At 37.7% G+C, this 23780-nt stretch overlaps 2 protein-coding genes across 7 annotated transcripts; one reads left to right on the forward strand and one right to left on the reverse strand.

Moving 5' to 3' along the window:
* Positions 1-5404: 5404 nt before the first annotated feature.
* LOC109995053 (vitellogenin-like) lies at positions 5405-15711 on the forward strand. The gene is made up of 34 exons (XM_020648636.2): positions 5405-5444; positions 5947-5967; positions 6980-7131; positions 7213-7464; positions 7549-7704; positions 7795-7943; positions 8024-8174; positions 8273-8430; positions 8524-8683; positions 8767-8892; positions 8983-9201; positions 9290-9507; positions 9605-9702; positions 9782-9906; positions 10001-10102; positions 10216-10335; positions 10439-10613; positions 10872-10965; positions 11042-11227; positions 11334-11475; positions 11564-11780; positions 11870-12168; positions 12264-12308; positions 12410-12484; positions 12596-12802; positions 12895-13037; positions 13125-13260; positions 13355-13478; positions 13575-13755; positions 13851-13945; positions 14112-14206; positions 14395-14560; positions 14722-14883; positions 14981-15711. Exons 1-34 carry the CDS (start codon positions 5405-5407, stop codon positions 15091-15093), a joined length of 4902 nt encoding a protein of 1633 aa, XP_020504292.1. The 3' UTR covers positions 15094-15711.
* Positions 15712-15861: 150 nt separating this feature from the next.
* LOC109995059 (afadin- and alpha-actinin-binding protein) lies at positions 15862-23652 on the reverse strand. 6 transcript variants are annotated; one of them, XM_029280182.2, is made up of 14 exons: positions 23544-23652; positions 21676-21771; positions 20912-21063; positions 20596-20799; positions 20356-20466; positions 20101-20236; positions 19904-19979; positions 19527-19707; positions 19239-19386; positions 18864-19000; positions 17573-17746; positions 17308-17425; positions 16913-17060; positions 15862-16798 (listed from the first exon to the last, which is right to left on the reverse strand). In XM_029280182.2, exons 2-14 carry the CDS (start codon positions 21692-21694, stop codon positions 16693-16695), a joined length of 1710 nt encoding a protein of 569 aa, XP_029136015.2. In that variant the 5' UTR covers positions 21695-21771; positions 23544-23652; the 3' UTR covers positions 15862-16692. The 6 variants fall into 6 exon arrangements, with proteins under 6 accessions (XP_029136015.2, XP_020504308.2, XP_020504307.2 ...); XM_020648652.2 differs by having other exon boundaries at positions 18864-19012; XM_020648651.2 differs by having other exon boundaries at positions 18864-19012; positions 20912-21066.
* Positions 23653-23780: the final 128 nt, after the last annotated feature.

Below are 23780 nucleotides of genomic sequence, written 5' to 3' on the forward strand. Positions count from 1 at the left end.
ACCTTATTGTAAAGTGTCATAAAATATTCACACTGCACATAGTTAGGTAATTGAAAGCAAACTATACAGTACAAAGGGTACCCAAAGCCTGGCAGGATTATCTGGCTATATTTTCAAAGATCAATGAAATCCAAATTAATTAGAGGTCTACTTGACTCACTCTGCTTCTCTGCTTCTAGTCTCAGCTTCTACTCAGTTTGTACAAGTTAACGATAAGTTATGTCAAAGAAAGTCATGGAGTTCTACAAGCTCCGGTGCTCAGACTGAATCTTTGACCTTAAACATGCTTTATCAAGGTAATATCATAAAAAACTCCTTTAATTTTGCTTAGTAATGTATAATACTAAGTTACTTTTCAATGAAGCCAGATGAAACCAATCAGTTTCTCAACTCAAAAATACATTCAGGATGTAAGACCAGATGACCTTCAATTTTTTGGCCACTTAACTTTAGACAAAACTAAAGAGATGAGTCAATATGCAATCAAATAATACCTTCCCTTGATGGTATCAGTATGACACATGGTGAGTTCTGTATAGCATGGTAACATTGAACAGCTGGAGTCTTATATGTCTTCCTTTTAGATAAATCTAGAAATAAATAACTCATTATTCACTGTAAGTTGGAAAAACAAATTGTTAGAGGCAATACACCATATTGCTTATGTACAGTGTCTGTATTGTAGATATAGGCAAAATGTATGTTTGCAATATTATTTGAATTTGCATTTAAAAAAAAGTTATTACAGATCTACCTTGCAACAAAACCATGGATTACTGGTAGGTGTTGAATGACCAGTTTAGTTATATGTTTTGTTAGCTTTTAGTTACAGTACAAAAGACAACATACAAAAGATAAATATTATAATTGAAATACATTTTTAGATAAGATAAGATCAGACTTTAATTGTCCATTTACACAGATCACAGACAAATCTGTCTTGCATAACCAGTTTATGAATAAGGAAAACTAAATCATTAAAACAACAAAAGATACATTAATAAAATCAGTAAATCATAGAGTAAAATCACACTCTTTGAATGAGTAAATTAATCATGCTGGTTGACATGTGCAAGTCCATGTATTGTAGTTTTAAAGGCAACATAATTTGCTACTATTATTCAACATTTTTAAAGATGACCTCCACCAGATGCACATGATGAATTAACCCTTCTGCACACCTGGACACTAGTGACCGGAACTCTCTCTCCTTACCACTGGCATCGTCCAGATGGCTCCCAAGCTCCATCTACTGGTGTATGAAGCCACTTCTTTCCACTGAAATTAGACAGGATCTAGATTCTCAGGTGAGCCCTATTATCAACATTCTCTGCTCTCCATTTCCACTCTCTGCTCCAGTATTTAGCATCCCTGTACTCATCACCAGTGTCCGCAAGCACCGCCAGTTCCTCCCCAGCACAAGTTTTTGTAACCAGGATAACTTAGTTCTAATTAAACCAAAACCATTGCCATCTCCTAGTGGGCCCTCCTGAGCAAGTTTTATTTAACCCACAGACTTTTAAATCAAGAAATGGCTTAGGTTTTATGTATTTAAATATTAGAAGTCTTTGTGCTCAGTTTAAATTAGATCATCTGAAAACTCTTGTATCACAAACTGACCCAGATATCCTTGTGCTGACAGAAACTTGGCTTAAAAAGAATATCCATGACCCGGAAGTTGCAATAAATAATTACAACTTGTACAGAAAAGACAGAGAGGGACAAGGAGGTGGCGTGGCTATATATGTAAAAGACTTTATATCTGCGACTGTTTTAAATACCGTCTCTATACCTCACTCGTTTGAATGTATTGCTCTACAAATTCAAATCTCTTGTAACAGATCATTGACTGTGTTAGGTGTATATAGACCACCATCAGCTAATCCCAGTGCTATTAATCAATTAACAGAAATGTTTTCTCAGTTCAGTACTTCAGAAATCCTGGTTTTGGGTGATTTTAATTTAAATTGGTTGTCAAATGATACATTGAGCTTAAAGGAGATGTGTGATGATCTAAATCTATCACAGATCATAACTGAACCAACTAGACCTAATTTGAAAGATCCCTCAAAATCAACATTGATTGATCTAATTTTTACCAATAGGGACAAAATTACAGCCTCTGGGGTCTTCTCCCTAGACATCAGTGACCATTGTCCTCTGGCATGTATAAGGAGTGCTAGACTAGCAAGATCTAAGCCCAGGATTGTACTCAAGAGAAATTTCAGAAATTTTAATGAACAGGTGTTTTTTAATGACATTGTGAACAGTAATATATGTCAAACATCTGAAATACCTGATGTGGATCATGCACTTGAATATTTTACAAATACATTTCTCAAAGTTATTGACAAGCATCAACTTTTAAAAAGTTAAGGGTTAAAGATAGATCAAGCCCATGGTTCTCCACTGAATTATCATTACTTTTAAAGGAAAAGGACAAAGCCTGGGCATTAGCAAGAAAGACAGGCACAGCAGCCTATTGGCTTTTATTCAGACAACTCAGAAATAAATGCACATATTCACTGAGAAAAGCTAAAACCTCTTATCACCAGGAGTTGATTTCTAGTTGCTCTTCAAACCCATCAAAATTATGGAAAGCAGTGAATATAAACAAAAATAAATCCTCCCCATCTCTCCCTTCTTATGTTATTTTAAATGAAGGCCAAACAAATTAAATTTCAGATATTTGCCGTGCTTTTAACATCCATTTTGTTGCTTCTGGGAGTCAGTTTGAAACATTGTACTCTGGAAACACCGTTAATATCCGGCCGCTGGCTCATATTCCTATTTCCCACAACCATTCCCCTAAATTTACTATACAGGCCTTCACTTCCTCTGATGTAATGGAGGCTCTGCACTCTATAGATATTAGGAAAGCAAGGGGAGAAGATTTCCTATATTTTTAATCTTTCAATTACCACTGGAGTTGTCCCTCAGGTTTGGAAGTCAGCACACATCGTCCCTCTGCATGAGGGCAGCAACAAAAACAAACTCAACAACTACCGGCCGATCTCCAAACTGTCCAGCCTCTCTAAAATCCTGGAGACATTAGTCAACAATCAACTAAAATCATTCCTTTCAAGAAATTCTGTATTAAGTCCTCACCAGTCTGGTTTCAGAAATAAACACAGCACCACATCAGCAATTACCTTTGTCATAAATAATATTGTATCTGCTGTTGATCAAGGGAAATACTGTGCTGCCCTCTTTGTTGATTTAACTAAAACGTTTGACACTGTTGATCACACCATACTCCTGCAGAGGCTACATGATGTTGGTTTTGACAATTCCTCATTTAAATGGTTCCAGAATTATCTGTCTAATAGATTGCAATGTGTGACTGTACAATCTGATCGCTCTGATTACTTACCACTATCAAAAGGGGTTCCACAAGGTTCTGTATTGGGTCCTGTGCTGTTCACGATCTATATTAATAATATTGCTTCTGTATTTACAAATTGTAAGACCCATCTCTACGCTGACGACACAGTTTTGTATTGTTTTGCTGAGACTGCACACTTAGCAATGGAAACTTTACAAGAAGCACTTCACAAATTACAAAATGCACTCCTTTTTTAAAATTATTACTGAATGCAGACAAAACTAAATATATGCTCTTTACACGAGCCAGAAATACCACAGACAATGACTTGCATATAACAACTCTGGAAGGTCACAATATTGAAAGAGTACCTCATTATAAATATCTTGGCATCTGGTTGGATCAATCCCTTTCATTTAAATTTCACATTGATACATTAACCACTAAACTATGACAGAAAATTGGATACTTGTACAGAAACAAAGTGAACTTCCCCTTAGTGAGTAGAAAGCGAATAATTGAAGCCATCTTCCTATCTGTTCTGGACTACGGGGATGTCATTTATAGACATGCTTTTGCCTCCACCCTAAAATCATTAGACACAGTTTATCACTCCGCCCTCAGATTTATCACTGGTGACAAATATTCCACTCATCATTGCATCAATAAAGTTGGTTGGCCTTCACTAACAGTTAGACGTGAACAGCATTGGCTGCTATTTATTTATAAATCACTTGTGGGTAATCTACCAGCATACATCACTTCTTTATTAATCTGGGTTGATAATCACTATCAGACTCAATCATGTGACTGGCTAATGTTAACGGTTCCACATATAAAAATGAACTTTGGGAAAACATCCTTCACCTATTGTGCTGCACGCACCTGGAACACAATACAAAACACATACTCAACTCAATACAATGGTTACCATGGGTCAATTTAAAAACTTGATCACAGTTCACTGTACTCATGAGTGTAAATGTTATTAACTGTAGTTACCTGTTTACTGCTTATTCTTCTGGTCTTATAATCTATGTATTTTGCCTTCGTTGTTTTTTGTCTTTTTTTGTCTCTTATTCGTTTTAATTGTACTCTCGACGTCATTGTAAATGAGGGCTTGCCCTCAATGATTTCTCGAGAATAAATAAAGGTAAATGAAAGTTCAATCAATTATTAAAGACTGAAGCATTTTATTCAAACACATGTACACTTCAAAGGTTCAGTACGCATTTTTAAGAAATAGAAAGAGCACCACAGACATTCAGAAAATGAACAGAATTTTGGCAATTAATGACAAAGTTTGGATGGAACAAAAATGTCATGACAACAGTGGTCATGCTGACCACAACAAACAAAGTAAGTAAACAGCCATAGTCATGGTGCCCTCTTGTGTGAACTTTGAAACTGAATTTAAAGAAGTGAGATGAGATGACAAAAACAATAGTATCATTTACTAAACTAACCAGTGATATGAATACTACAAAATAAAGACATTACTAGAATAAACTGCAAGAGTAGAATGGCAGAAATTAAATTAATGATTTATGGCCTAAGTTCAATCAATTTAAAATAACTCCTTTTTCATTTAATCAAAATGAAGGGCCATTAACCTTTGAGTCAACCGGAGCTATGATTTGAATTTAAAAAGACATCAACGTCTTACTTTTGACAAATTGTTTCCTATTCTTTTCTTATTTTGTATGTCAAATAGCAGTATCATATTAGCCAATTAGAGATACAGTAAATGTAACCCGACATGTAAAATGTTCAAGTAAAGTTCAAATTGATGTGTGAAATTAAAGTTAGTTTTACATTTTGTTAAATAATAACCATTATATAGCGTAATTTAGAGGAACAGCGGTCAGTTGACTATAACTTTTTATCCATTGATACATTTTCCAATCTATGTCACCCTATCTATGTCAAATGGGATGGAACCTACCAATCTAATAGACTGTTTTGATCAAACATTCCAAGACCTAACCATGCCTTCATGACCTCCCATTTGACTTTGTCAGCAAAAATTTCCCTTTAAAAGGCTGTCCATCACTGCAGAGAATCACAGCCCCATCAGCCATGAGAGTCGTAGTGCTTGCCCTGGCCCTGGCCCTTGTTGGTGAGTGTGTTTCTTGATTTTCTGTGAAGGTGTAACTTTAACAAAAATCAACTTTTCTAGTTGAATCTTGAACAATGCAATGAAAAACTAGAATTTAGGAGAACACTTTTCTTACCATAATCCTAATTTGTGAGCTAATGGAAACTATTGTGAGTATAGCTATATATTTTCTTTACAGATTGGCTTTTATTGTACATTTGACAGTTTTTTCTGTATTGTTAATGAGACAAAAAAACACAGTATCCTGTGTGCCACAGGGTGTTAAAAGAGCACAAAGATCTCAATACGTATTTGATGTGCTTCATTTAAATAAAAAAAACAGTATCAAACATAACTCACTTTTAAAGCTATTGAATAATTTCGTTTTTAAGTGTTAATGATTTGCAAGCAGAACACTACTGCATTGAATTTCCTTGAATTGACAAAAACTGCAAAATCCTTAACCTGTTTAGTTTCACCATTTATTTCTGTTTTAATAATGAATATTATTTTTTCACTTCAGCCGGACAGCCTCATACCCTTGGTAAGTTCAGATGTTTATTACAATAAAAAAGACAGTAATTTTTTCCCCTCAAAATTATAGTTGGACACAAAATGCATTGTAACCTTTTCCAATGTAATCTGAAACTCAATCTCTCTGAAAATCTGTGAAAGTTTCTGTTTGTATAATAAAAACATTACCCAGATAATGTTGAGGATAAGGCAGATCACTTCTCACTAAGTAAATTGTTCTTTCAGCTCCTGAATTTTCTCCCAATAAGACTTACCTCTACAAATATGAGGCGCTGCTCATTTGTAACTTATCTTGTTTTTTTAAAGACAGATTACGATGAGAAAAATTGGCTATATTACTCAGTAGATAGAATCTAATTTCCTGTTGCACTGTAACTACACTTACAAACTTTTGAAGGCATTTACAAGTCACAAAAACAAAAAAAGCAGTCTATCATTGCTTTAGACAATAATATAAAACAGATTGGCTTTTATTGTACATTTGACAGTTTTTTTTGTATTGTTAATGAGACAAAAAAACACAGTATCCTGTGTGCCACAGGGTGTTAAAAGAGCACAAAGATCTCAATACGTATTTGATGTGCTTCATTTGAATAAAAAAAACAGTATCAAACATAACTCACTTTTAAAGCTATTGAATAATTTCGTTTTTAAGTGTTAATGATTTGCAAGCAGAACACTACTGCATTGAATTTCCTTGAATTGACAAAAACTGCAAAATCCTTAACCTGTTTAGTTTCACCATTTATTTCTGTTTTAATAATGAATATTATTTTTTCACTTCAGCCGGACAGCCTCATACCCTTGGTAAGTTCAGATGTTTATTACAATAAAAAAGACAGTAATTTTTTCCCCTCAAAATTATAGTTGGACACAAAATGCATTGTAACCTTTTCCAATGTAATCTGAAACTCAATCTCTCTGAAAATCTGTGAAAGTTTCTGTTTGTATAATAAAAACATTACCCAGATAATGTTGAGGATAAGGCAGATCACTTCTCACTAAGTAAATTGTTCTTTCAGCTCCTGAATTTTCTCCCAATAAGACTTACCTCTACAAATATGAGGCGCTGCTCCTTACCGGACTTCCAGAGGAAGGTTTGGCAAAGGCTGGACTTAAAGTCAGCAGCAAAGTTCTCATCAGTGCCGCAACTGAAAACATTTACTTAATGAAAGTAAGATCAAAGACAAATTTAAGCTCTTTTTTGTTTCATAATCCAAACTGCTCTGTAATTAACTTTGTTTTTACCTTCTAGCTGGTTGACCCTGAACTCTTTGAGTTCAGCGGAGTCTGGGCCAAGGATCCTCTTATCCCATCACCCAAGCTCACTGCAGCCCTGGCCTCTCAACTCATGACTCCCATCAAGTTTGAGTATGCCAATGGGGTTGTCGGAAAAATGTTTGCCCCTGAGGATATCTCAACCTGGGTGCTGAACATCCATAGAGGTATCCTGAATGTCCTTCAGCTCAACATCAAGAAGACACAGAATGTCTACGAACTGCAGGAGGTTTGTCTAAGATCCTTGACTAATGATTTCAAATCCAATGCAGGAAGTTGAATCTCAATAGTAAATAGATGCTTTTCTTGTTAGGCCGGAGTTCAGGGTGTGTGCAAGACCCTCTATGCCATCACTGAAGACGCTGATCGCATCCTTTTGACAAAAACAAGGGATCTGAACCACTGTCAGGAGAAGATCGTAAAGGACCTGGGGTTGGCATACACAGAAAAATGTTTAAAGTGCCAGCAGGTAAATTCAAACCCTTTTTGTGTCAGGCATACATCAGTGAAAGTAGAAAAATGTTTCATAATTGAACAACTATGTGGGTTGTTTTAACAGGACTCAAAGAACCTGAGAGGATCTACAGCATACAACTACATCATGAAGACAGTTACTGGCAGCATTCTCATCTTGAAGGCAGAAGTCAGTGAGCTGATCCAGTTCTCACCTTTCTCTGAGTTGAATGGAGCTGCTCAGATGCAGACAAAGTACGGCTAAAGGAAATGTAAAAGGGGCATGGTTGGATTTAGAGGAGCTGTTGATTAATCCTGTGCATATTTCTTTCAAGGCAATCCTTGGTCTTCCTTGAGATTCAGAGAAAACCTATTGTACCCATCCAGGCTCAGTATCTTCACCGTGGATCTCTGAAGTACGAGTTTTCTACTGAGCTTCTTCAGACACCCATTCAGCTTATCAAAATAGACAATGCTCAGGCCCAGGTAGTGTTTTCTGACATTTAAAAAAAAAAATATATATATATATATATATATGAATCTCTAAAGCACTAAATGACTTCCCTTTCAATTTCGTGTTTTAGATTGTTGATGTTCTGAATCATCTGGTCAACCACAATGTTGAGAGAGTCCATGACCATGCCCCTCTGAAGTTTTTGGAACTCATTCAGCTCCTTCGTGCAGCCTGTTATAAAGACCTTGAATCGCTCTGGAGGAAGTACATAGTCAAGCCTGCCTATAGGTGAGTTTGCACATATGAACACTCTAATAAAATGCAAACTAACTGTATTAAAACAGGATGAACAGACTCAATAATCACATTTTCATATTTCAGACAGTGGATCTTGGATGTAATCCCTGCCACTGGGACTCCTGCTGCTCTGAAACTCATCAAGGAAAGAATTGATGACATGAAGCCTGCCGAAGCTGTTCAGGCTTTGGTTGCATCTATTCACATGGTGACAGCAACCCGCGACACCATCAACATGGTTGAGGTGAGTAAACGATAAAGTAATTTTTTTTTTTTTTGCACTAAGAGTGGAGGTATGACAAATTTCTCATTGTTGCTTTCCTTTAGGCTCTGGCAACCGACCAAAAAATGATGGAAAGACCAGGTCTGCGTCAGATCGCCTTCCTTGGTTATGGTACCATGATTGCAAAATATTGCGTCGATTTGCCTGTCTGCCCTGACAACCTTATAAAGGTAATGGAATCTTGATCTCTTCACCAAACTCACTCTGCTGCACATTCTCGTAAAGACAAATGAATCCTAATGTCTCACTTTCTCGAACAGCCCATCCACGAACTCCTTAAAGAGGCTGTCTCCAAAAAAAAGACTAGGGATATCATCCTGTTTCTGAAGGTTTTGGGTAATGCTGGTCTCCCTAGTAGTCTTAAGCCAATCACAAAGATCCTGCCCATCCATTGCCCAGAAGCTGCATCCCTGGACATGAGAGTCCACGCTGATGCTATCATGGCCCTGAGGAGCATTGCAAAGAAGGAGCCCAGGATGGTGAATCCTTAACACCAACAATCCCTTCAACCTATATTCGTTTTTAAACATAACTCCTTACTTAGTTTGCTTTGTCTTATAAAAACAGGTCCAAGAATTGGCACTTCAGCTGTACATGGACAAGGCTCTTCACCCAGAGCTCCGTATGCTTGCATGCATCGTGCTGTTTGAGACTAGGCCTGAATTGGGTTTGGTTACCAGTCTCGCCAACATTGTGAAGTCAGAGGCAAATCTGCAGGTGGCAATCTTCACTTACTCTTACATGAAGTCCCTGACCAGAAGCACTGCTGCTATCCATGCCTCAGTGTAAGTGTAGTCTTTGATCCTCAATAATCATCAAATTATCTACAGTACATATAGTGATGTCTGCTTACTTAGAAGATATTTGATGTTTACATTACAGTGCAGCTGCTTGCAACGTTGCAATCAAAATTTTGACCTCAAGGCTGGACAGATCAAGCCTCCGTTTTAGCAAAGCCATTCACTTGGACATATACAACAGTAAGGGCAAATTTAAATTCAGTTCAGGCACTCCATTTTTTTCTGCATCTTCAACTAAGTGGATCTCATCAAACTTTAGGTCCTCTGATGCTTGGTGCTGCTGCCAGTGTGTTCTACATCAATGATGCTGCCACCATTCTGCCAAGATCTATTGTTGCCAAGACCAGTGCCTACCTTACTGGAGCAGCTGCTGATGTTCTGGAGGTAAAAGAAAAATAAAACTACCAGCCTAAGTGGCATTTAATTTATGTAATTATAGTCAGTGAATTGTGTTTTTAACATGTTGAATTCTACATAGGTTGGAGTAAGGACCGAGGGACTACAGGAGGCTCTTTTGAAAAACCCTTCACTTATTGACAATGCTGACAGGATCACCAAGATGAAACGTGTCATCAAATCTGTAAGTTATGAATCTCCAGGAAGTTGCAAAATACAAGGATAGAAAATCATACAATTGCACATGATACGTCACAGCAGGCTAGAAATAACTTGGACTCTTGTTTCCTTTTACAGCTTTCTCAGCTGAGGTCTCTTCCCACCAACACACCTCTGGCCTCTGTCTACGTAAAATTCTTTGGCCAAGAAATTGCTTTTGCCAGCATTGACAAAAACTTGGTTGACCATGTCATTGTGGTATGATTCCAATTGAAACTTTGCAACCACAAGTAAAAAAAAAAAGGCTTTTTTTCAAAACATTTTTTGGGAAGAAACAGTTGTTTTTAATTCATCCTTACAGAACGGCACTGGTCTAAATTTGATGCCAACTGTCAAATCTATGCTGTCCGGTGTTTCCTTCAACTATTCTAAGTCAATTCTGGCCACTGAGGTGAGGCGTATCCTGCCCACTGCTGCTGGTCTTCCAATGGAGTTGAGTCTTTACACAGCTGCAGTGGCCGCTGTAGCTGTTCAGGGTAAGCAGAAGCTAACATACATCCCAAAGCAGCTTTCGCCAGGAGACAAGAGTGCCTGCCATATCACAAAATATTTTTAAAAATGCATTAGCATTACTAAGTTTTATTATCAAAAAAAAAAACCTTATACAACCTTATAGGGTATGGCTGACTAAATAACATTCAAGCACTAGTGGGATATTGGCACATCCCTCAAGAGATGAGATGAGATGAACCATTGACAATTCAATCTCATGCATTGTTTTATTGTTTTTTTAGTCAAAGCAACCACAACACCAGCTCTGCCGGAAACCTTCCATCTTGCTCACCTTCTGAAGACAGACATTCAGCTCGAGACTGAGATCATACCAAGGCAAGTACAACATCTTAAACTAAAATGACAAAGACAATTTATTGTAATGTAACATGTAAATGCTCTCTCCTTCTAGCATTGCTGTGAACACTTTTGCTGTGATGGGTGTCAACACTGCCATAATCCAGGCTGCCCTGCAATCAAGGGCTAAACTCATCTCCATCGTGCCCTCCAAAATTCTTGCAAGACTTGACATCAACGAGGGCAACTTTAAGGTCGAAGTTCTGCCTGTTGTTGCACCTGAACATGTAGCAGCTGTGCAGTGAGCATGACCTTTTTAACTCTACGGTTACCCTTAAAAACATCAAATGCCACTTCTAAAATGTGCTATTCTTTAGAGCCTACTTGATGCAGTTCTTATTTCACAGTGTTGAGACCCTGGCTATGACAAGAAATATAGAGGACCTCTCTGCTGCAAAATCCACGCCAATCATCCCTGCCAAAATCTTTCAGCCCATCTCAAGGGAGATTATTTCATCTCAGATTGCTTCATCTGCTGTTGCTAGTTTTGTAAGCAGCTTTAATAAGTAATCATTGTCTTTATGTATATATCCAATCCACATTTAACACATTGCTAATAAGTCTTTCATTTTCATAGTCAACATCCTCAGAGATCGTATGCCCAGATGAGGCAGCTTCTGGCTCAATAGTGAAACCCAAAGCAGCTCAATTTGAAAAGTCGTACTGTGCAAATGGTTATGTCGTTGGACTAAAGGTTTGTCTTCAACTGGCAACTGACAATGCTGCATTCTTAAAGAACATTGCCCTGTACAAACTGGCAGGAAAGCACTCTGTTGTTATTGATGTCAAACCAAGTAAGTATTGGGAACACAAAACTATTGCATTATGTAGATGCATTTTGCAAAGAGCAAATTTTAACAACATTGTTAATTAATACTTTCAGTTGAAGCTGAGGGCGTTGAGAGACTGGAATTAGAGATTATAAGTGGACCAAAGGCTGCAGAAAAGCTCATCAAACAGATCAACCTGAGTGAGGAGGAAATTATGGAAGTAAAACCTCTTTTGATGAAGCTCAAGAAAATCTTGACTCCTGGACTGAGGAATGACAGCTCATCCTCCTCTAGCTCCAGCAGCTCTAGCTCAAGCAGCTCCTCTTCTTCAAGCTCCTCATCTGCATCATGCTTGGCATTTCTCTTCGATGCTAGGTCAAGGTCCACTCGCTCCAGTGCTCATAGCTCAAAGGTCAACACTTTTAAACTGTTTAAAGAATATTAATGTATATAAATATAATAGTAAATACCTGTTATGTGACAAAAATATTGTTTTCCTCTAAACAGCACGTGATGTATCGTCACAAGTTCCAGAAGTTCCACAAGAAGCAGGTAGGTCGGGAAATGAGTCAATCTGATGCAATTTGTTTTACATTTTAACTTGTTGAAGCTCTTTGGTGGAAGTCTTTAACGCATACATATTTTTGTTGTAGGCTCTCACCTCCCAAGTCACCTCAGCCGCACTTTCCAAGAGCAGTGGTGCAAGCTTGGAGGCAATCTACAGCAAGGTGGATTTTGCCTATCCTTTCTAAATACCATTACCTTTGTGAGATACTGTCCCTGATGGGTAAGGAGGTGTACATGAATTATTTTATTGACTGATCTTTTGTATCCCACAGAACAAATATCTTAGCAATGAAACTGCTCCAACCTTCGCCATCATCGTCCGTGCTATCAGAACTGACAAGAAGGCACTTGGAGCCGAATTGGCCGTCTACTTGGACAAACCAACCAGCAGCGTTAAGATTATTTTGGCTAATTTGACAGCTGACAGCAAATGGAAACTCTGTGCTGATGGAGTTTTGCTTAGCAGCCACAAAGTCTCAGTAAGAAACTGTATAATCTATATTTTAGAACTTAGGACATGATACAAAAAATCCTATGGTGGGTTATATTCACATTTATTGTCTCTCAAAAGGCTAAAGTCAGCTGGGGAGCAGAATGCAAGCAGTATGACACTTCAATCACAGCTGAGGTAGGTCTTGTTGGACAAAGACCCGCCTCTCGCATCAGAGTTGCCTGGAACAAACTACCTTCTGCCTTAAAATGCAACGCAAAAAAGTATGCAACATCATATGCCCTTCATTCAGCCTGCTCCCATTCAATTTGTACGATAGGAAATGTCTAATATTTCTAAATTCTTTAAAGGGTTTACGACTACATTCCTGATTATATGCCCGCTGGTGTTATTAAAGAAAAGAATGAAAACAGGGCCAAGCAGATCTCATTCACTGTGGTTGCAACATCAGAAAATACCCTTGACTTAATCTTGAAATCACCAACAGTAAGCATTATTTGGTAGTTTTCCCAAAATATAAAATTACTTTTATTTTTTATTTTTTTTACTTATACTAACAATTGTGAATTATTGTCTACAGTGCTCTGTCTATAAGTTGGCTCTGCATCTTCCACTCACTCTGCCACTTGAGGAAATCAAAGGTCTCACCCCCTTCGATGACGTTGCCGATAAAGTCCACTACTTGTTTGGCAAGGCTAACGCTGGTAATGCACCACTGCATTATGCCTCTTTTTTTATGAGAAAAGTATAGACTGTTACCTTTTGTGTGCCAAAGATAACATCTTTTTTTTTCTCTACAGCTCAATGCGTGTTTGCCAATGACACTGTGACCACATTCAACAAGATGAAATACAAGAACGAGATGCCAACGTCTTGTTACCAAGTTCTGGCCCAGGATTGCACGCAAGAGCTGAAGTTTATCGTTCTGCTCAAGAAGGATGACAACGAACAGAACTATGTCAATGTGAAGATTGCTGACATGTGCGTTTCCATTATGAATATGGATACAACTGGGTCTTTTTTCATTGCCAAGTTTACACAACAAACAAAAAATGTTTTTATTTCCGCACTTGCAGTGATATCGACCTGTACGCAAAGAACAACGATGTGATTATGAAGGTCAATGAAATGGAAATCCCCATCACCAACCTTCCATACCAGCATCCAACAGGTTTTCATACAATTTCATCCTTCCCTAAAATCTAGTACTGTAGTGGTAACCTGTAATTTAATATTGAAAACTACACATCAGTGTCTTAATACTCCAAAGTTGACACATTTCTAGATTGTGGGGTATTTAAATTTGCTTTGAGAAATTATAAATGTTTTTTCTACAGCCAAAATCCAGATGAGGCAAAATGGTGACGGCATCTCTGTCTACGCTCCCAGCCAAGGTCTGCAAGAAGTCTACTTTGACAAGGGCTCATGGAAGGTAAATGCTACATTTACAAAGAAATAAAATAAAAAAAGACATAACACCTCTTTCAGGGTCTGTGCCTAAATAAATTCTAAGCTTAAAAGTGGCAGAAAATGAAAAAAGACCTTTCAAGGCTATCTGATAATTTTGACAGGAACTGTAAATTTGATCATCGTAAATTTCCCATTTGATTCATCACACAGGTTAAAGTGGTGGACTGGATGAAGGGACAGACCTGTGGAATCTGTGGAAAGGCTGATGGGGAAGTCAGACAGGAGTACCGCACACCCAATGGACGTCTGACCAAGAGTGCAGTCAGCTATGCTCATTCCTGGATTCTGCCAGCAGAGAGCTGTAGTGATACCAGTGGTGAGACAAAATAGATTGTGGAATTGCTTTTAAAATATTACTTCTTCACGTCATTCTTTTGTCCCATTTCTCTAGTTTTGTAGATATGATTTTAAAATGTTATGATGCACCATCAATTTCCATCAATAACTCCCTTACAAATATCTATAAATTGCTTACAGGATGCCATATGAAGCTTGAATCCGTGCAGCTTGAGAAGCCAATCAACATCCATGGCCAGGAATCCAGATGCAACTCTGTTGAACCTGTTCTCCGTTGCCTGCCTGGTTGCTTCCCTGTGAAGACCACCACTGTCACTGTTGGCTACCACTGTCTGCCTGTTGGTGAGTCTGCAACAAATCACAGCTCCTTCAAGACCAAGACTATGAAAATGTGAGAAAAGCAGATTTCCTAATTGCTCTGCTCTCTTTACTTGTGCAGATTCTCTCCAGAATCACTCCGAGAGCCTGAGCAGCATCTATGATAGCAGCGTGGACATGAGGGAAGCAACAGAAGCCCACTTAGCCTGCAGCTGCACAACTCAGTGTGTTTAAAAATAATTTCTCATATCACTGACATCAATTGTATGTATTAAATGCCATTTTAAATAAACTGCATCTCAAACTACTCACATTCTCAGTCTTCTTTCATTTTACCCCAGAGTATTTACTCTGTAGATTTAAAACTGCATTAATGCTTCTCTTAACTTTAAGGACCTGTAAACAGTTTGATGCGCAATATTATTTTTGATGACAGCAGAAACCCACTGGATATAGTATCACATTCCAATTATGTCAAGCTCTGCTTGACTGACCAAAGAACACTGTTGGTTTCTATTAGCAGGCTAGTTCCTTATTGTTACTGAATGTATTTGTGAATGGCTTAAAGCTCTTGAGAAAGTCATCATTCCTGTAACAGTTTTTGAAAAGATTCAGGCAATTGGTTGAGTATGGGTATGAGTTCTCCAGTGTTATTTCATCTAAATGAATTCCAACAAGTCTGTCAATCTGATGGCAAAAAGAAATAAAAGAATATCACTTGTGCACAATATCTGTCAAATTAATACAGATATCAATTAATGACAGTAATTCCAGTACAGCTCTAACATTAGCTTGAGTTAGGCTGTCAAGCCAAAAAAATTAAGTTACAAATATAGTCATGACAGCAGTCGCCTCTGTGCAAGAAAGCCTTGTTGACATTATTCCTCTTATTGACAGTCTTAATTAGACACTTTTGTCTGTGACAGGTAAGATAAGAGACTGGTGATGAAGTCTGCTGATCAACATCTCAAAATTGTTACTGATAAAAAGCCAATACAAGTCATATGTCAAGTAACGTGTTCAAAAAATGTATAATGAATTTTTCAATAATATTCGATAGTCTTACATACATTGTGTCACATTCCACAGGTTAAGAAGTAAACACATCTGTAAATAAAACTAAAATAATAAACACATTTCATCAATCTACTTCGTTTCTAGATAATGTGATCAGTGTTAAAGCCTTCCTATTTCACCGCAACAACATAACCGGAACAGTTACCAGAAAGTTAAGTTGTTCCTCACACAACTGTATCAAACTGTAGAAACGTATTACATTATTACCTTATTGCATTCACTCAAACAGCAGCATTACATCTACAATCTAAGATAGTGTGCCAGTTGACCCTCATTCCAAAAGTTAAAAAGTTTACTGCATAAGCTACCATTAACAAGGGCCAAGAGACATGTCACTATCAGGTCACATGATCGTTTTCAGCACACCTGCTAGCCAAACATAAATAAACAAATAAAAATAAAAAGCCGTGACTAAACATATGACAACCAAAGCAAGATTTACAGAACCAAATGAATAAATACATTTAACACATCATCTAAAGACAAAACAGTATTATATTGAAAAAGTATACAGGTAGAGAACACATTTTCTCTCAGTCACACAGCAGCAAACCAGAACTCATTCTGGCTTTTACTTTCAACAGTGATGTCATTAGTTTGCAATCCGTCTTTTCGTATTTGGCATTCACAATTCAGGCATGTTTTTGAAGAACCACTAAAGCTCCATAATGGACATCAACGGTCATTCTTATTGCAAAGATGTAGGTTTCGGCTTCTTATAGAGCTGGTCTTTTCCATCATGAGTGTGTGGCTGCTCTAGTCTTCACTGTCGTTCCGATTTTTGTGCTGAACTGCAACGTTTCCATTCAAAAAGATGCTTGATTCTATGACACGTTCAGTCTTTCTCTTTGGTTTGGTTAAACTGTAAAACCGAAAAAGACAAACAGTCAGAGACAGGCTATTAAGAGGATTCTTTTAGAGATGGTTCATGTCATGATTTTTTTCATAAAGCATAGTACAATTAAATGCAATGTACCTGTTTTCTGGGATAAGGCAGAGTGTGTGATACAGGTCAGCTGTGGATTTCGATTTGTGAGGAACAAATCTTGATGAGGGGGAGGTTGTTTCAGACGGGCATTTAATGAGCCTCCTTTGAGCTGACGCTGCACTCGCCTTTGTGTCAGCTACAAAATAAAGTGAAAATGTATTAATCCTTGTCAGAAAAGTCAGTTAATGATAGGTCATTATAATAAAAGTTATACAACAGAAATTCAAATGAGACTGTACCAATTAATTCTTCAATTAAGTAGAACTATCACAATTGAAAAGATTTGAGAAGGGCACTTTCTTCAGTCGATAATAATCATCAGACAGTTTATCAGCAGTTATATCAACATTAGATCGGACTCATGTAATATGGTAGATACTTACATAGTACATAGGCACTTTTAGATTTTGACATTGGGGGTTTCTTTGATTCAGAAAATGGACTCATGTTAAGAAACTGGTGTTTGAGCCACATTGCTCGATCGTCCTCAAAGGCCTTCCTCTGCAAGATTACCAAAACAAAATGTATGTCATCAACAGCCAGCCTTTTAAACTTAAGGTAAATAGACAGATAATATCATGTTAACTTCGCACACAGACTTATTAATGCTGGGAGGAAAAAAAACTGGAAGAGGGTTTTACAAATCACCTCATGGCTTAGTCGTATGGCTGCTTCAGTAAAGTTTCTCCTCTCCCTTTCAAAGATTTTTCTCTGCTCCTCGAAAGTCTCCCACTCCTCTCTGAGACGCTCTTTCTCCTGCAACATGTAGCAGTCGCTCAGCAGGGACGAAGTCTCTTCATCACATGGAGAGCTCAGCTGCTGCTGCAAATAAAAGAAGACAGAAACAGATTATTTAGAAAGAATTAAACAAGGTTTGCAACAACTAAATACTGCCTTTCTTAAACATGCAAAAAAGGTTTCAATGTGTCCTGCTAAAACTATGAGAGAGATAGAAGTATGACGGACACTGTTCGAGTTATAACTGTTACAGAGGGATCTGCTTATGTTGAGTACCTATTATTTTAGTTTGAAATAAACATGCTTTGTCTGTTTTAAAAAAATGTTGCTTGAGGACTTTTTTCTGACCCAGGACCAGCGGAAGCTCAGACTGCTATACAGACTCGTTCACATTGTGTGCTGTCTCTTCAGTCAAGTTGATGTTCTCGTAACAAGTTGCTGCTATACTTTCCATCCACAGAGCACTTTGTTGGATGCAACTGTGGGATTTGTAGTTTTTTAAATGGATATAACCTTTTAATGGCCCTCTATTTCAGTAGTTAGATATTGGACACTAAATAAACTCCCCCGGGGGCGTAAATGAAGAATGTGAGACATTTTAGACATAGATACAGCAGAAATCAAGTATATCCTCTGTAAATGTCTCTCTGAGTCATGACTGTCTACACTGAGTGAGACATATGAGTCCCGCCTGCTGTACTGTTGTCTGAGTTGTGTTTACATCATGTTTACATGGACGGGACGCCCTTGTGTATAAAAGCTGTTTTAGTCAAGGACTACAAAAAAAGAAGAATAAAATAGTCTACTCACTGCTTATTTGGATGTCACGTAAGTGTCTTTATATAGCGGTCATTCCATGTCAATGTAAGTGCAAAATGACACTATGAGTTGACCAAAGTGTGCTAACATTAAACTGCTAACGCATCAATGCAGACAACAGGCCATTGCAGCTCAAGCAAAAGGACAATTTAGTCCCCCTCTTTCGCTTAATGGTGCTTAATTATGGTGAGTTCTAATTCTTAACTCCTTCATGCGAATGAGAGTGGATAGGGGTTGGAGGTGTTCCGCTGGAGGAGAGCGGAGGCTTCAGAATAGCCGAGGTGTCGCCAAACAGCATTTTGCCCAATGGCAACATCTACTGGATCAAATGACACACATTCTTCCTTTAAGGGGTCAAATTCTATGTTGGATTCCGTCTTACATGCAGGAGCTGCTGTTGTGTTTGAATGAAGTCTTTGCACTGCTGGATCTCCTCCTTCAGTCTCTCCATCTCCTCTTCATGTGTCTTGCGGGAAACAGCATCAGTGCTTCTAATGTCACCCATCTGTACCAAAGACGCTGAACAAACATCTAAGAAGATCAGATTTTACAATAATGGTTACATCCCTCATTGTATTGACTTAAGCAGGGAGAGTTAATATAGTCTGAAATGTTATTGGTTCTCAGACCATCTATGTTGTGTGACTTGCATATAACTACATCTTTTCTTGATTGCAGTTAATGTGATTATGTAACGTGACATAAAGTTATGTAATACAGTACATTTATATATGTTATGCATCTGTAGAAACACTACCTTGACTGTCCAATCTCTCTACATGGCTTTTGAGTCTTCTCCACTGGAGGCGAATACTGTAGGTCAGCTTCTCCCGGGCATGAACACAATACTGGTCGACACTTTCTTTACCGAAATCAAACACTTCTTCGTCCTCCTCCGAATCAGCCTGTTTATAATAATTACATTATTTCTTAAACTATAAGTGAAACACCTGACAAACACTTGTAAAAGACTGAAAAATATCACACTGAAGAATATAAAGCATATCATTTGGTTATTTGTAATTGGTTTTTAAACTTGCCCCACCTGTATGCAATCATCTTGATGCTTGCCACTTTTGAGCGTTGATTTCCTTGAACTGAGAATAGTCACCATGTCTTTTTTCATTTGCTGCAGGACTTTGTTCAACTCCGCATTCTCCAGCAGCAGCTCCTTTTGTCGGGTGTCATAGTCACTCAGCAAAGTCTTATACATCTCCCCTTCATGCCTAGAGATGAGACAAGTAAACATCCATGTATCTGTTCATCTGTTTAAATGTTGTGTATATGACATAACTATAGAGAAACTGTATTAAATCTACAGAAACACACAACTGAACCTTTTAAATGTTCTTCTTCAAGTATGTTTTTTCACAATTTGATTCAAAGTCACAGAGACAAAAGAGCCCCAATAGGTGAACTTACTTTGCTTCTGTCTTTTCAGTTTTCCAGAGGCTTCTTTTCCCATCAGCTCTTCCAATGTTGTTTAACACGTCAATAGCTGGAAGCAAGAACGACAAATGTGGAAAATCAAAAAATAATTTAAAAGAGAATGTATAATATTGTGAGTGTTTTTTTGTATTTCAATATGAAATGTGAAACGAAGAAGATTTTTTTTAAACCTTGTTTCTTCTCCTTTTTGTCAACCAGAAGTTGGTTCAAGCGCTCCTTCAGTTTGTTAAATTCTCTCTCTTTCCTTTTCATCTCATGATTGTACTGGCTGGCACGGCTTGCAATTATGTTCTGAAGTCTCTGCACCTGAAATAAAACAAGTGTTTTTTTTGTTTTTTTTATTTCATACTTGTACAAATGAGACAGAATAAAACACATTTAAGATACTCTAACATTGCTTGAGAGTGTCTTTAAAAGAAACACACCTCTTCTTTTTCATTTTTCAGGCAGTTTTGTAAACTCTTCATTTTCAGCTGCAGCTGTCGTTCTCTTTCCAGGATTGCAGTGTTTTCTCTTTTGGATTGTTCAAGCTGCTCCTATGATGAAAGTAAAGACCTTGACGGTTAACCATTAAAGTCCAGTTTACATTAAACTTCTGGTCTATTTTTTTCTATTTGAATACAGCATTAATATTGATAATTCAAGGGATGTTAATTTGAACTTACTTTTAGTCGCGTGCTGGTGAGCTGCAGGTAATCCAGATTGCTGCTGCATTTAAGTTGCTCTATTTCCATATTTTCCACAGTTCTGAGGTTCCTGCGATGCAGCTGAATCAGGTCGTACATGCAATTGAGCACAGCCACAACATTCATGTCTGTGCTGCCAGCAGACTCCGTCCAAACTGGAGGCAGGCCAAGAGTTGACACCTCCTGTTTAAAAAGAGAGTCAAGAAAAAAATGATATTGAGCCGATGATTACAAGCGTTTACATGTCAAAAAACTGTACTAAAAATACATCAAAGACACTTGTAAGGTTACCCACCTGATTGATATGTGATCGACATTCTTGTACATTGTGCTCTGTGCAGAAGGAACTGAGCATGTGGGAGCTTCTGTGCAGTGGCAGCAATGATTGGTTAAACTGCCTCAAGGGGGGTGCTCTACATTCAACAGAACCGGTGCCAGTGTCCTTGACTTCTGGGGAGAAATTGTCTGTCACATATGTGCAGAATAGCCCACACTGAGGTAAGCATGCTTGACAAGAAAATGTTCTACAAACTTTTGAAAAAAAGTTACAGACATTTAGGTTATATTTGGCACATTAAATAAAAATATCATTTTGAGTAATGTGCAATATTCTGTACATTGTTTGTGCTATTCATTGATGTTTGCCTCTCTGTTTACATGTAGATTGTTATTCTTTTCATTTCTATTTATACACACTACTGTGGAGGTAGCTAAATGTATGCAGCCCTTCAAAAGTTCCCCCGAGGGGACATTAAAGTGAATCACATCGTATCTCCTGCCATTGGTGTTATTTTACCCACTACTCCTAACTCAAAAGTTGTATTACAGTGTATGGGATGAAGGTCAAAATTATGCATCAATTTACTTTATACATCTCCATTTGTTCAATTTAACTGATCAGGATATCAACATAAAGTCAAAATCAAATTCAAAATATTCTGTGGTGTCTGGGACAAGTGAAAAAACATTTTCTTTACAACTGATGACTTCAAATGTTATTTATGTCTCTCTCAAAGTATGTATCACAGGACCTTCAAAGACATCAAAGTTTGAACTCACCCAGGGACGACTCTGGCATTGTTGAGTTGAAGCCCTCAGGATAAGTGTGTTGATCATCTACTACATGTGCAGGATCCACCCACGCACTCCCTGCTCCTGAAATAGAGTGTCAGATTAGCAGTGGCCATTGAACATAGTCTTATCACAGATTACAAGGCCATGAAGGTAAACAAGCCACAGTGAGGAAGAGGAAACATGCAGCACCCTTCAAAACCGACTGTGATGACTAAGCTGAGTCATTCGTTAATTACAGGCAACAATCGAAGAAGCTAATACATGATGGACCCATGGTTATCTATAGGTAATCTAAATTCTATTTTAAATGTTGGGTTTATTTAAGAAGTCTTTCACAAGGCTGATTTTGATTGTTACATTGTTGCTGTAGGTGCTGTTGTACCACAACATAATCACTGTAGGCGTTTTTAACAGGTTACTGGTTGGGACCAGGCTGGCTTCTTATCCCAAAGCTCTTGTCATTAGGCTGATCAGACTAATCCCAGACACACAGTGTGGGGATTTGACTGCAAAACTGCACAATAAGAAACATGACGTAAACTTTGTTTTCCTCCTGTGGGAGAAATGCTAATGTTTCAACCTATTGCCCAATTATATACGTTTATATCTAAAGACATATGGTACCATGTACAATGCCTCCTTCTGGGACAGCAGGTATCAGAGCACAACGCTAAGCAATAAAAATGAATAAACATTCTACTAAGAGCCCTTTTCTATGACTATAATACATTTTAGTTCTGGGAAAGCTATGGCTCATTGTTAACTCAGTGGACCTTCCCTTTGGTGTCAGATACTTCATCAGCCTGTTGAGACAGATGGCAAGCCTACAGCCACAAGGCTTAACAAGCCTCTTCTTAGACTGACTACTTGAAAAGTGTTAACCTCTAAATCAATAGTTCAACTTTTATTTCAGAAAATCTCTTAAAAATAGTTTCAACAGAGACGTACAGACTGAATATTAAGATTTGTAGTCTGTCTGAGGCTGCTTTAAAATAATATGCTGCTTATTCGAATGACATTTTAGGCCAGACTCTGAACCATGAAAGGTGTCTGATAGGGTCACAGGATGCAGCTAAAATGAATAGCCTACCACAGCCCTGCTAGTAACCCTTGACCAAACCTCATAATGTTTAGCTTCTGATTTTTTTTGTGTGTCTGTTTGTCACACTCACTGATATTTATGTGGGGGGCAAACATTGGACACACTTGACAGTACAATGCCATAAAATACAATTAGACATGAGTAAAGTGACCAAAAAGCTGAACAAATATTTAGCTAAATCATGCTTTATTGTCGGGCTCACTGTAAGGCTTAGTATTTATAGTCAATGATTATTTTATTTTTTTAAGTTAGCTGTTAGGTGTAATAAATTGACAAATATTAGGGTAATAGGTCGCAGCTTTTATATTGTCTGAACTAACATTATGTAGCCTAATGCAACAGTGTAGCCTATACTCAAGTATGCAACATCTCTATAGCCTACTTGCTGCGGACTATACAATAAAGACTGAAAAAAACATCACCTGCGTTATTTTCCTTCTAACATCCTAACTGTTGCTAAATAAATGTTACATAAATGTTATGTTATGTAAAAATGTATTAGCTTGCGTTTAGGCTACTTAGATGGGGTTTTTTTGCAAACTACATGCTTACAAATATAAAGCCTGGAACACAAAGTCAGCTTTTTCAATTAGGCTATTCATTATTTGTCAAAACGTTAGTGAGATAAAATAAAGCAACAGTTTAGTAACCTAGCGGAAAGGATAGCCTAACATGTTGACTGGTTATAACGCAGCTGTTTCAAACCTTTGGACTATGAATAATTGATAAGCAGTATGTTTTCAGTACTTACTCGACGTTGTCGTGTGTTATGTATTTCCAAAAAGCCCCTCACTGTTCAGCTGCTCCTCCAGCTCTGTCGGTCCAAATGACACACACATCGCTGAACGCAAACCAAACAGCACTCTAATTGGCTGACTTGTTGTCTAGCAACCGAGCACGGTTCAATGTGATTGGCTCACGGCCTTGCGGCACTTAAAAGTGTTTTAATTGTTTATATACAGTCCACAGTTTTAATGGCATTGAAAAT

Source organism: Labrus bergylta, chromosome 6, assembly GCF_963930695.1.
Source record: "Labrus bergylta chromosome 6, fLabBer1.1, whole genome shotgun sequence".
In the NCBI taxonomy this organism is placed as follows: domain Eukaryota; kingdom Metazoa; phylum Chordata; class Actinopteri; order Labriformes; family Labridae; genus Labrus; species Labrus bergylta.